Source organism: Rhagoletis pomonella, unplaced genomic scaffold (assembly GCF_013731165.1).
Source record: "Rhagoletis pomonella isolate Grant_MI unplaced genomic scaffold, Rhpom_1.0 Rhpom_scaffold_00004, whole genome shotgun sequence".
Lineage (NCBI taxonomy): Eukaryota > Metazoa > Arthropoda > Insecta > Diptera > Tephritidae > Rhagoletis > Rhagoletis pomonella.
In genome coordinates, this window is record NW_023458558.1 from 68,597,063 (window position 1) to 68,612,085 (window position 15,023).

The window sequence follows — 15,023 nt, forward strand, 5'->3', positions numbered from 1 at the left end:
ACGAACGTATTATTTTGAGTTGTGACTCTTTTGAAGACGGTGTGCGATGTACATATCTCTCTTTAATTGGCATTTGTTTTGTACGATTGTAATTTCGTTTTCGTTTATGATCACAAAAAAGAATCTTAATTTACTCGAAAATTCTCTACATGAAACCTTTTCAAAATTTATCGTAATTAGAAACTCTCAAGTGGAGCTTTACAGATTGTATTTATTGTAGTGAATATTCAAATCTATACCATCTATTTATGTGGAGAACATGAGTCAGGAACCACATTATTGAAAATTAAATGATAAGAATATGTTATACACCGATCTGTACATAGAATATACCTTTGCGTTGATAACGATAAGCGTTGAAATCGTTTAATCTCAAAAGGAAAAGCATAAGTTATTACAGCTCCAAGTATTGGTTTGCAATGCGATTGTTTAATATGGTTCACCCTGTGGAATACTCTTAAAATCGGTTTAAACTCATTTATAGACCAAATCCTTCTAGGCGGAAGTAGATTTCGCAACCGCAGTTATTTACGTATGTATTTCAATGTTATGCTCTCTTTGTTTTCCGTTTTGCTTGCATTTAATATACACTATGAACCCAGTTTCATATCTGAATCAGTATGCAAAAAAGCTTGTGAATATATGTACTTATTTCTTGTTTGTTATATACTTACTTATTATTATTATTTTTTTTTGTTTATTGATAGTTTATTGTGTTTGTACATGGAAGTACAAGGATGTATATAAGATTAGTAATTAAAAGCACTTAATTTTTTATACTTGTCATTTATGTGCCATTTAGAACACTGTAGGGTCGGTAACAAATGCAACTCTGCTTTAGTGAAAATGAGTTTAGAACAATAGTGAGTTATGTACATATATGTATAATGTATGAAGGAGGATGATCAAAATCTACTTACCAGATTTTTTTTATGGAAAAATAGTTTTTGCTAGCCACTCGCTTTTTGCTTTAGGTCATAGGTTAGAAGAATACAAGTAAAGTGTGATCTAGGCTGTTTTTATGAAAGTAAAGCCCTTTGATATTTATCAAATGTTTCTATCGACCCACCATTTTACAATTTGGTACGTTTTATGACCGAAAAACGCGTCATATTTATTAAACTATTCTCGCGAAATACAGGTGTGACATGTCTGTGGTTGCAATTTCGCCCATTTCGAGCAAAATCTTTTTCTGGGATGAGAGCCATTTGCCGCTCGAGTAAGCATTATTACCGAACCTGGAGTAGTGAGCGGCTAATACACATTGCGATTGCAAAAAGTAAACTGGTTTGTAAGGACAAAATCAAGTCATCGTTGCTCCGTAGCTGAACTTCTTAAAACTTCCTATAAGAATAAGAAAAATATACGTTTTCTATTTATAGCAGTGATGCTCAAAAGAGTACCCACGGGCGGAAATCCTTAAAGCCCTGCGTAGATTTTTTATGGAAAAAGCTCTATGTGAGCATCACTGATTGGTAGTTATTTAGTAAAAGCTCCCTCTGTTCATAACTGTTAGGGGTTATCGGCTTTTAGTGCTTTTCTTTAGCTTTTTATACACTTTGTTTAGAGCAGGGACGATCAGAGAGGGCGTTATGCCCGCATAAGATTTATTGATTGTTTTAAAAAGCTTTTGTCTTGAGATATATTTAGATTATAACTGGCGTACTCGCTTGCAGAGTAAAAGCTCTCTCTGTGCCAAGCTTGGTTAAGCCTTTAAAACGTTTTGCTTGGACGTGCACAGGATAAAACTCCCTCTCTCTCTCTCTTTACCTTTCCTTCTCTCTCTGTGTTTTTATCTTTCCTTATTTCTCTCTCTTAATCTTTCTCTCTCTCTTTATCTCTCTCTCTCTCTCTCTTTATATTTCTCTCCCTTTGCCTTTATTTATCTTTCTTTCTCTCTCTATCTTTCTATCGCTCTCCCTTTATCTTTCTATCTCTTTCCCTTTCCCCACTCTCTCCCTTTCTCTCTCCCTTTCTTTCTCTCTCCCTTTCTCTCTCTCTCCCTTTCTCTCTCTCTCCCTTTCTCTCTCTCTCCCTTTCTCCCTCTATCCTTTTCTCTCTCTCTCCCTTTCTCTCTCTCTCCCTTTCTTTCTCTCTCCCTTTCTCTCTCTCTCCCTTTCTCTCTCTCTCCCTTTCTCTCTCCCTCCCTTACTCTCTCTCTCCCTTTCTCTCTCTCTCTCTCTCCCTTTCTCTCTCTCTCTCCCTTTCTCTCTCTCTCTCTCCCTCTCCCTTTCTCCCTCTCCCTTTCTCTCTCTCCCATTCTCACTCTCTCTCCCTTTCTCTCTCTCCCTTTCTCACTCTCTCTCCCTTTCTATCTCTCCCCACTCTCTCTCTCACCCTTTGCCTCTCTTCTCTTCTCTTCTCTTTCTCTCTCTCTCTCTTCTCTCCCTCTCTCTCTCTTCTCTCCCTCTCGCTCTCTTCTCTCCCTCTCTATCTCTTCTCTCCCTCTCTCTCCCTTTTTCTCTCTCTCCCTTTCTCTCTCTCCCCCTTTCCACCTCTCTCTCCCTTTATATTTCTCTCTCCCTTTCTATCTCTCTCTCCTTTTCTCATTCTCTCCTTTTCACATTCTCTCTCTTTTTCTCTTTCTCTCTATCTCTCTTTCTATCTCTCTCTCTCTCTCTTTCTCTCTCTCTCTCTCTCTTTCTCTCTCTCTCTCTCTCTTTCTCTCTCTCTCTCTCTCTTTCTCTTTCTCTCTCTCTCTCTCTTTCTCTCTTTCTCTCTCTCTCTCTCTCTTTCTCTCTCTCTCTCTTTCTCTCTCTCCCTTTTTCTCTCCCTTTATCTCTCTCTCTCTCTCTCTCTCCCCCTTTTTCTCTCTTTCCCTCCCTCTCCGTTTCTCTCTCTCTCTTCCTCTCAATTTTTCTCTCTTTTTCTCAATCTCCCTCTTTCGCTCTTATTCTCAATTTCCTTTTTCTCCTTTTCACAATCTCCCTTTTCCTCTCTCTGTATCTTTCTCTCTCTTTTTCTCTCTCTGTATCTTTCTCTCTCTCTCTTTTTCTCTCTCTCTGTCTCATTGTTTTACGACAGCGATGATAAGAGACACTTTTATTTTGTTCGTTGCTATAGAAAAGAAAGTCTTAAAACCGTGGTTGTTTAATATACTCACTAATCCTTTGCAGAGTTGCTTTTGTGACAAAGTCAAAAGCAGAAATATCAGGAAGATTATTCCAAAATAAATGCCTTAATTCTTCTAATCCTCTTAAATTTTTTTAATCATAATAATGATAATACAAATAGCTGTAACAAAAGCTAAATAAATAACAAAATCATATAAATCATCTGCTTCCTTACTAAACCGTTTAATCAAAGTTAAAAAAATGCTTTCTAAAAGTACTGAAAATCTACGCCTAATCAAAACAACAACAAAAACACTAATCCGCATTAAAACTATTGAAAGCCCGCTAAAAACTTATATTTTTTGTTGAAAAAAGTTTATGATTTACATATTTACAAATAATAATTTGGTTTTTTATATTTCCTTCTTTTTTCTATAAAAATGATCAACCGATTTTGAAATTCGTCAACATACATATGAACAATTTCGAACACACAAAAACAAACAAATAAACCAATTCGTTGTTTCCATTAATGCAGTTGGCCGATATTTGCATGCCGGCTCCGTCTTTTGAACGTTTTATCACCCAAGCCCTTGTTAAATAATTTATTGCAATTTTTTCTTCGCCATTGAATAATAAAGGGAAAAAGCAATCGTGGATAAAGAAGTAGGCTTAGTAAATTTGTACATTTTAGTTCTTACAAACAAACATACATACATGCATATACCTTAAACAAGTAAAACATGTAAAAGCTTTTTGGCAAGTTTTAAATGATCGTTCAGCTTTGTTGTAATTCGTAAAGTGAACAAAAGTGGAACCACTTAAAAGATTATTGCATACAAGAAAAATAGAAACATTTTACTCTGTGTAAAAAGTGATAAGTTTATAATTACATACATAAATACATAAAGTTAATTTTTAGGGGCAACAACAACATAAATACTCAATACAAAAAATGATAGGCGTAAATTTTTATGAATTTATAAAACGTTAAACAAAAGTTTAAATTAATAACTGAGCAATCGTGAGAAAGTTTTTTTGGCGTCGTATATGCAAATTGGCTTAAAAGTTCATACAAAGAAACTGACATACATAAATCCTAATTCACCGTTCAAATAGCTCAAAATTTCGCACTAGAAAACCAATAAGTGATTTTTAATTAGCGAATATCAGTAATAAATATAGATAAGGCTTGAGAAATTATAAATCTCAACTATTACTCGTATTTTCAGCTGTGTGCAATTTAAGATAAATAATTAGTTTTATTTTAGGTATTTATGTTGCTTTGGATTCTCTGAAACATTTTAAGTCTTAAAAATGTATAATGAGTATATTCTAGTTACGAAGAACCTGTATTGAGTCCTTGTTTTGAATCTTTCACTCAATCTGTGTATCATATGTCTTTGTACATTTACTTAAAATCTTCAGTCGTATTTTTAAATGCATCTTGGCATAAATATATAGCTTACTACTTATCTTTTTTATTTAGGGCTTGGCGTAAAAAATTTATTCTCTTAGGCGATTTTATATTTATATACATACATACATTTTAGTAAATATCTTTTTATACGAAGCTTATTCATAAGTACGTACATACGTGCATATACATATGACGGGCAAAACTGTAACACGGTGTTACACTTTTTACTTCAGCCATTGCTATCTGTCAAGTTCTAACGACTTTTGTTGTATATTCTTATTGGTTGGTACACCTGTACTTTCTCCCTCATAATGATTTGAAGTCAATCCAACAACAATAATAAAACCAGCAGACAAAAATGTAAATTTATGCAAATGTTACAGTTTAGCATTCATATATTTTTAAGAACTTTTTTACAATTTTCACGAAAAAAATAACTTTTAACACAATGTTCAGTACCCTTTTGCTTTTTTTAGTTCCTGGATGCGATTTGGCATACCTTATTTGTGTCTCTGTAAAAAGTCTGGAGGTATATCCTCCCATATGTCCTTAGTTTGCTTTCACAGCTCATGTATTCAATTGGACGGACTTGGATACTTAGTAAGCTATGCTTCATGTGGAGGGCATTTCAAATTAGAAAATTTTTGCTTTTGTATCCAGTCTTTGCGAACATGTGCAGTGTGTTTTTCAATTTTTTCGAATACATCTTGCAAATTTTATTGAAATATGAACAGATACTGTTCCTTACGCATAATACGTACTAACGGACCAACAAAATTTTTGAAACTATTATTGGCCGGCCACTGTGATTCACAGTTTGCCTTACATGATCTTTGATCCAATACCATGCCCGGCCATTTGATTGAAAGCGATTAATTTAGTCTTGTCAGACTAAATAACCTTCTTAAAAATGTGTTTTTTATTGCATTCTGAAAGGCCTAACGTATCCCAATAGGTTTTCGCGCGATGCAGCAAAATGCTGCCACACTCGCACAACGATTTTGATCAAATTTGCTTTTTTCTTCTTTTATGATGCCTTTGCGCTGAATTTGTTAAAGTTTGATACCTTAAGTGCTTCTGTAATAGTGGCTGCATAGCTACTTGCTGCTCAGTTCACAAGATATTGGACCGTAATATTTTTTGACAGACTTCCCTTGTCCTTAGTAACACTTTAGGCTATATTTTTTGGTCAGTCTTAACATTTTCATATGGCATACTCCACAATTTTTTGCCACTTTCCCTGCGGTCCCGCCTTTCCGCAGTAAATCTACATACTTACATTTATGGTTCCTGATTAACCATATTATTTGCTGGTGATCACTTCTTCAATAAATTACAATACAAAAAAGTCATATGACTTCCAACTAAGTAAAAGATAACTGTAAATGCAAAACTGAGAGTGAGTGCAAAACTGAAACATTTACCTTTATGTACATTTTTGTCTGCTGGTTTTATTATTGTTGTTGTATTGACTTCAAATCGTCAAAAGGATGAAAGTCGTTAGAACTTCGAAAGATAGCGGTGGCTGAAATAAAAAGTGTTGCAACAGGCTACAGTTTTGCTTGTCACTGTATGTGTATGTATGTACACCAGCAGGTGTTTTAATTTTATTATTTTACAACTTAAAAAAATTTTAAGTGCCATATGCGCTTTATTTTATGCCTTTGTTTCAATAGAGGTATTCACATGAATTTCGTTACTTCGGCAGCTCTTTGGTTGGCAGTTCGGCAAATGTTGTTACTCAACACCTATCCTTTTTTCAGCAGAAGCTAATAGGGGATAGCTGCACCTTTATGTTCTGATTGCTATTTGCAAATCAATTTGCCAAGCTAGGCTACTCAGCCTTTCGTTACTTGGAACTTTGACGTTTTTGTTACATAAAAAAAAATAAAAATATAAATAAAACAATATCTGTTACAGAGAGTTGAAAAGGTCGGAAGAATAAATTTGCTGCGCTCTTTTCAATGCATCAAACCTGAGCTTTCGAACTGCATTGGTTCCCACTTCAAAGATGAACACAAAATGGCAAGGTTAGGTTAAGTTAAGATAGTTGCTCACTTAGTACGAACCATAACTTTTAGGCTACAGCGTTAGTCCAGGTTGGTTCCTTCGGACCATTTAGAAGAAAGTCCTATTCCAGGTGTTTAAATATCAGTCTAGCAAAGGCCGGGCAGCATAAGAGGAAGTGTTGAGATAATTCCACCTCGACGTCCTCCATGCAGGTGTGACAGAGAAGGCCCGGTGTGCTGTTTAGTCTCACTGCGTGAATCCCAGTCGCATAGTAACCTGTCAGCATATCCTTCAGAATTGAGAGCCATTTACTTTCAAGAGAAGCCCTTTCTCTCTTTTCTGTGGATATTACTATGACCTCCGTCTCCGTCGACTCTCTAAAAGTGAGCCCAGAGGAGGTGAGAGAACACCACGGCCGCGACGACTCTGTCGCTGATCATGCGGTATATGAGCCTGCCAAGGTCTTTTTCGACCCCAACTTTATTCAGAGATCCGACTATTGTCTCATTTAGTGCATTATTAAAGGCCCCCTCTACCGACATATATTGCTGAACATACATACATATATATGCATCTTGAGCTCCTGACAGGTGATCACGAAGGATCCCGTTCGTAACATGAAAATCAACCAGCCCCTTTAGAGTTTTAAGCAAAAACAAGGATAGACTGCTTAGTCTGAAACCCGTGGGAGAGATGTGAAAGCTTTTTCCAACCTTTTGCATAAACTGACCAAGTCGTGGGTGTGCACCCCCGTACAGCGCAAACACATTGGCAAACAAGTAATTTTTAACTAAAACCACAACCGAGTTCAGTGATTATACGTGATACATGATACGTATGAATACGCAAATCTATAAGGGCTGAAGTTACGAAATAAGTGTTAATATCCGTAATATGTTTTCGCTGTTTGAGGTATTTTTTATGTGTTATATTTTTTACTTTGTTATGTTTTTCTGTTTTATTTTTTACTATTAATCTTATTTTTTTTACTTCCTATTTTTTATATTTTTTTATTTTCACGTTTTGTATTTTTTGTTTTTTACTTTGTCGCATTTTTTCTATTCCCTTTGTTATATATTTTTTATTTTAACTTTTTTATATTTTTTTACTTTGACTTTTTATATTTTCTTGTGTTATTGTAATTTTTTATTATAATTTCTTTTTAGACTACTTTTTTAATTTTTATTTTGTATTTTTTTTTATATATATATTTTTATATATTTTTTATTTATTTATGATTTTGTTGATTTTCTTCCGTTAATCTTTTAACGTAATAGTTTACATTTATACATAATAAATATATGTAGACTTTTATCAAATACTTAGTGGAAATTCCAGTTAAGTAATTTCTTATTCTTTACACTTTTTCTTTTATTCCTTTCTTGTAGCTCTACTTTATTTTCGTGAGCATACTTTCTCCCCGTCACATTTTTCCAAATAGTGCCATTGTTTTAACACATAAAGAGAAGGCGGAGATAGAATCTCAGTTTTGCATACATACGCACATATTTGTATGCAAATTTAATATTTATAGTTTACATATTATACTTCTTATAGTTAAGGAGTTTTACATTAAAAACTAGTAATTTAGTATTTTTCTAGTTTTACACTTAAAATGGCGTCGAATCACAATGGTGCTACATAAAAACGTATATATACTATAGTTACTCATTATAGCCTAAAGCTTTCGAAAAATGGAGATTTTTTTTTGTTATTTAGAAGCTTTCACCTTAAAGTCTACGAGCTTTCACAAGTTTAGTCTATGTATTATAAGAAGGAAGCTTTGGCGTTCAGAGTATTGTTGTTTTTTCTTATAACTAAAGAATTGAATAGTTTTGATAAAAACTGGATAGCGCCCTATTTATTACTTACTATATTCAATATATGCATGTGTAGACATTTATATACATAGACATACATACATATATTCTCAATTTTAATATTGCTTACACATACACATAAAATATCTGTATTGTTCTGTAATGAATTGTATAAAACGCAAGCAGCTCACCGATATCCGTCCAAATAAGTAAGTTTCCTAGTCAAAGTTAATTACTACACAAAACAATAGGAGTAACGCCATAGATGTAAAAATAAAATGCAGTACATAAACAATTATAATTGGTTGCAAAGGAAAGTGAAAACATATTGCTGACTACAACCGAGGCAACCTTTGCAGTAACCAACATAAAATATACAAATGTTTTGAAACATATTTCAGGCGATGGTGGCGGCAACGCGATGTCAATGAGAAACTACATAGACTACTATGAACATACACAATTTGGTATCAACTTTGGTAGCTTCAGCTGTTGTCAAACAGAAAACTCGAACTTACAAATGATTAGCTTCTTAGTCATGTAAATGCATTATCTATGGTTATCCGTTCACTTTTTTTAATATAAATTTTTTAGTATCTTTGAGATTGAATTTTAGTGTTTTTTTTTTTAAATTTTCAAACTTAGATCAGGTATTTCTAAAAACAGGATTGCAATTAGTGCTAAGGTATTTTTTATGAGACATACTTAGTGGTAGTTTTAAGTTTGGTTAACTGGAAATCACTTATTGGTTGAAGTTGGCCGCAGAGAAAAAATTAGCACAAGATAGTATATTTTTAAAATAAATAACTTTTTATATTTACACGCATAAATACTTACATCAAACAGATAGTGCATATACGATTCATTCCAAAGAATACATAAGTATATAAAAAATCTTAAATGGTTTTATATTTAAAAAATTTTTTTTTTTCTTACCGTCAAACTAAAACTCATAATTACCCCTTTTGGCTGTTTATAAAAAAAAATTAATTAGAACCTTCTACTAAACGAAATTAGCCCAGTGAATTTTTTTTATCACACTGAAAAGCCTTAGATGCAACGCAGCTGATCGCTTCTTAATTTAGAAACGTAGCTTTTTTTATAGAAAAGTCTGTAGAGCTTTTCCCAAATTTTTTTGTTGTTAGATATACATAAAATTTATTTTTAAATACGTAGCGCACAATCGATTGTATGTATGTATACCTCTTTTCTGATAACGAGAAATTATTTTTATATGAGTATGAAGTACACATGTACAAATGTACATACATACGTACATATTATGTAGGTATGCATATCTATAAACACTATTACAAGAAGTATATTATTAATTAATAAAAACAAACTCTATGCTCTTACTTAATAATCTTATTATGTATATATCGAATGTATTTTAGTAGGCGCACTTAAACAGCAGAGACGTTTGGCTAACAGAGATCATCCATATCAGAGGGCAGCTGCCGCGGTCGGTGTCACAGCTAAGCCAGGCTTCATTGAGATACAATAAATCAAAAGCAGATTCGAATGATTATAAAACAAAAGAAGAAGCATAAAGTTAAATCAAAAAGTTAAAGTAAAAAAGTGAAATTTCAATAACAATTATGGTTAAAGTTAAAGTTAAATATTGTTTATCAACACATGCTACATGCTACACATGCTTACATACTCACTAAATATGTATAGTATGTACATATGTATGTGTGGATATGGCTCCATTAATATCTTTTGTTCAATTTTCGTATAGGAAATTAAAGTAATCTCGTTTTTTTATACATAGATATTTTGTTTTTTAAGTTAAAAGTTGCCAAGTAAATACCTAAGAAATGGAAATTTACTTTTTAATAAGTAACGAACTTTTATACTTAAAGTAAAAAAATAATAGTTGCATTTCAAAAAAAAAATATATATATATATATATAAATATGATAATAGTCATAGAAAATATGTAAAACAAGTTTACGAAATTGCCTGCGCGAAGCTGTGACCAGATTGACTGCGTATAGCCCACGCAATAAAAACTATAGCTGGGCTGAATAAAAAAGAAAACACACTCACTCCACAATAATAAAGAAAACGCCTCTGACTTCCGCAAAAAAGCGCAAAAGCTGTGTGAAATGAATGAATTATTGCGATTAACTCAAAATGAATGATCCTCCCAGTTTTACAGCTCAACCAGGTTAGTTTGTGTCCTACGTTTTTTCTCCCATTTCTTTTTTACTCAAACAATACACTCGACATTTTTGTTCTTAATGCGTGGCTGTTATAGGGCAATGGGAAAGTTTTTGAGGAAATTTAATTAACCAATCTGTTACAGCATCAAACATTTCAATATTTGGTGGAAGAGGCATTGTTACAAAATTTAAGACAAAATATAAGTAATAAAAAATATATACACGCCTATGCTGTAAACTGTCGTACGTTCGATTTTGTTACGGATCGGGAAATTGGTATGCTGTTATTCGTGTCGCCGTATTGTTATTTCGAAATTCGTAGGCTACTTTCGTAATTCGTTATGTTGGTAGGCTATCAATTTGAAGTATTTTACGGAATAGCAAGTGGTGTTGTAGCTGACCGAGTTTTACAAAAATAATAATGAAATGACGTATATAAGCGTACGAATAATTTCAATTATGCACTTTAAATATTGCATAGTCTTTTGCAATAACATGTGGATACCTTTAGCTAAGAAGCGTAAAACTGCCACCAATCTGCATAGAATATTTGCCGAAGGTTTTAAAATTCTGTAGCCAAAGCTCTTACTCCATAAAACTTAAAGCGCTTAGAATACGTATTTATTGTGGCGAAAATTTATCACAAATCTTTAAATATATAAACCGTTATACATTAATACATATATCTCAGTTTCTGTTTCTACCAATCGAGTTAGAATCATTTAAGTATGAAAAAGAATTATTAGCATTATGTGATCATGTTTGATTTGTTGAAATTGATTTTGTTTGCTTAATTTTTACGAGCAAGCAAATTGTAAGCAAATAATTAGGGCCGTTTTCATATAAAAGTTTTGGTATGAAAGCCTATAGTCAACTGAGTTAACTGTACACAGTGAAAACAGCCCTTAGTTGTCTTTAAATTGCCTTATCCACCAAATTTAAAAATTTTTGTTTAAAACTTTATCCGAAGTTCTTTTGATTTTCACTTTGCAAACCCGTTACTATTTTCTTTTAGATTTTTTTTTTCGTTTTCAGCAAATAAGAATAATAGCTTGCAAAGCTCTCCCATTGCCCTTTCTGCGCCCCAAGGCTTTTATACATATGCAATACAATTTTTATTTAGTTATAAAAAAAAGTGTTGCCATACATATTTCTTCAGAGTTGTGTTTTTGATTTACGTGCATACATACTTAAATATCTACATGCCCACACTGATATGCCAATTTTTGTATTCGAAAATTTAGCAAGTTTTCACGCAGATTATTAGATATAATGAAAGATAGCAAAAATGGTTAAGATGATTTATTCGTTCCAAAATAAATTATCTTACCACCTAGTCGGTAAAATCAACCAACACCTACATAAAAATGGTTAAATTGTTTGTATGTTGACTTGTGCCTTTGTGACGTGTCGAGATATTTTCGCCTTACATATTGATTAGAACGTACGGTAAGAGCTATGTTAGGTGGGAAATATGCATATTGATATATATGAACGTGCGCATATGTATATCGACGTTGATTGGGCCATACACCTTATTTTCTTTAAACAATATTTGTAAAGGTCCGTTATTAGGCGTAGACATGGCCAATTCTCTAGTTTGTACCTAAAATTTGTTTTCATATTCTACATACATATATATTTTTTACACGGTTTTTAATTTGCATTCTAGTACGCTGTACGTGCAAAAAAAATCTAGCTTGTAAGTGATTTTATATTTAATTGTAATCGTATGAAAGTATTGAAATTAAAATTACCTGGAAAAGAAATAAAAGCATAAATATAAAATCTATGCAATGTTCTTTGCAAAAAAAAACCTCGAAGCAAAGCCTTTTCAAGCACAAATGCAAACGTTTGTAAAAAGTATAACTTTTATATTTACGTATATTATATGTATTTTGCTGCGAGTCGAAAGTTATCGTGAACACACCGTTTATTTATTAGTGTACGTTCTTAAGTTTCTTGTTTGTTTATTTTCTTTAGTTTTTCAATACAATGTGTAAAGCTGAAAAACATGTTAAATGTAAATTATGTTTATACGTTTAAAAATGATATATTTTAATCGCAAATTTTGTACACAATTTTCAAATGCATAAAACAAACAAATAAAAATGTATAATTTAGTTGAATTGCAAAACAAAAAAGACAAGTTTTTTTACTCAAAACAAAAAAAAAAGATTTCGAATAGAATGACCATTAATAAAACATTTGCATTAAACTTTTACTAAAAAGCGTACATACTGAGAGTGATTATCTATGTATATAACAACAAAAATAAACCGAAAATCAACTACAAGCATTGACCACTAATAACTAATTGTCATTAATATTTAATCTTAGATTTTAAACACCGAATTAGCCTAGCATTAACTCTTCTCACATTAACATTGTAACAGTTTTCAAAATCTATGTTTGTATTTAATTAGCAAGTAGGCCCACTTAGTTTACAGACTTACTAAACCGTTGGCTAAACTCCCAGCACTTCTAACAGCCTCTCTCAGTGTAATACTTATTTTGCGTCGTCGCGATACATTTCTCCGAGTGAAAAACGCGCTGCCCGCCAAGGAAGCGGTATGCTCTGGTTATTTTAACATCACTCAAATTTGGATTCTCTCGTAGAAGGATGAGCTCGTTGCATAGGGCGTGTGGTGCACCGCCCACGCACACTTTCACAAGCGCCGATTTGTATTGAAAACGCACCGATTTTTTCTCTCTTCACTATACTCACCCATTAACCTGTCGAATGAAAGCATCAATGATAAGCCGATTTACATACTACATATAAATTATTACTTAATCAACAGATTTCATGTCTAATGTTTAGCGTTAAGTTCGAATAATAACACACACATTCAAATATTGCTTTAAATATTTAGTTAAATGAATTCCTGGCTACTCTGCCAAATCTATGTGGTTGCGGTTTATATCATAGTAGTATCTGTATAAAATCCTTATGTTGGCGATGACTAATACTAAGTGCGTTGAAAGGCTTATAAAATTAGTGTCTATAGCGTAAATACATACATACATGCAGAAGTATTTTATTTTTACTTTTTTTGAGTAAATATACATATGGACATATGTATAGACTTAAAAGTGTGCTGCGTCATGTCTGGTATAAACTTAATACTTACGTATATTCTTGATTTCATGCTTATGTATGTATTTACTGTAATTACATAAATAATTATGTTTGCTTGAATTCTATAAGGTTTTAAGACCACATACATACATTCATATGTATGCACCTACAAAACGTACGCACTCATTCATCGTAATTGCACACGAAGGCATAAAGTCAATTAAAGTTTAACTCAAGTCAACCAAATCATAACAACTCATCGGCTTTGCATCACACACAAATTGGATGCATACATACATACATACATACATACATACATACATACATACATACATACATACATACATACTTAATTGTTTTAGTATACTTTCTTGCAATAAAAGTTGTATAACTACATAAAGTAGAGCTCTTGTTGAAAATCGACTATCTGGCTATGCAGTTAGTCGATTAGCAGCTTTTTTTCGAAGAGCAATTATTCGATCAACTGTTCGAATTCGTATCTGAAAATCAACTAACCGAAATTATTCGAATAGCGACAGTCTTTCACCATAAAATCATTATTATTAGCGCGGTTGGGTTTGGTCAATAAGCATAAGTAAAACTTTTGCTATTCGACTAACCGATTATGTCAACTAACAAGGGCTCTAGTATACAGTCTAACGCAAAAGAAAAATACATTCACAGCCACGAAACAAGCTACATTTAACTAAAAGATGTTAGGAAGTTACACTCAGGAATCTGATGATTTTTTCTTAATTGTAATTATTTTTTTTTACGATTTTCTGCAATTAGATCTCTTGTAAATAAGTATTTCACTCTAATATTGTCTTAAAATGTAATCAAGTTGACAATGTAATCATCTGCCAAGGTCGAGAGGCTAACATTTTTATAAAATAGTTTTTTAAGCAGACTTTATAAAATATCATACATATGTATACGGATATGTTCTAGCTTTCATAATTTTTTTTGAAATCGATGTCGAGCAAATTTGTATTCCTTTGCATTCAGTGTTCTATAAAATTTGCTACATTTTCGAAAAAAGGAACAGCTGACCAGATTTAATTTTAGAAAATTTAATCAACATAGAAAAACTGAACAAGCCCGGTAAACAATTACCGGACAGAATTCCGCTACAGCTTGTTCGTCTTCTACAAGCAGCATACAGTAGCACCAACTATTGCTATATTTATTTGCTATATCCCGTATCCACTGAACTATTTCTGCAAAATTTGATCCGATAATTGGCTCGTAAATTCAAGCCTTTTGTACTTTGCGACAGAATTTAGCCTCAATATAAATTCCTCAATAGCTTTTGATGGAGCACGTTCACATTTTAGGGTATTTGGTGTTTGCTAGAAGTGCGATAATTTGTCACCTTCTAATAGGATGTCAGGGGACAAATCGCTTTACATTGAATGTTCAGATCAAGAGTATGTAATCTAAGTGAAGCCTGGGAATAAAAAAACA

At 32.7% G+C, this 15,023-nt stretch overlaps 1 protein-coding gene across 6 annotated transcripts in view; it reads left to right on the top strand.

The window, feature by feature from the left end:
• The window catches only part of LOC118738038 (protein held out wings), a 206,163-nt gene that overhangs the window by 187,137 nt on the left and 4,003 nt on the right, over positions 1–15,023 (top strand). For 3 of the 6 annotated variants that reach the window (XM_036468918.1, XM_036468919.1, XM_036468921.1), the window contains exon 8: positions 9,701–10,479. In XM_036468918.1, coding sequence (XP_036324811.1) covers positions 9,701–9,810 — 110 coding nt within the window. In that variant the 3' untranslated portion in view covers positions 9,811–10,479. Of the gene's footprint in view, positions 1–3,591; positions 3,720–7,871; positions 9,658–9,700; positions 10,480–15,023 lie in introns of those variants that run through there. The other 3 variants (XM_036468924.1, XM_036468922.1, XM_036468923.1) reach the window with 3 other exon arrangements.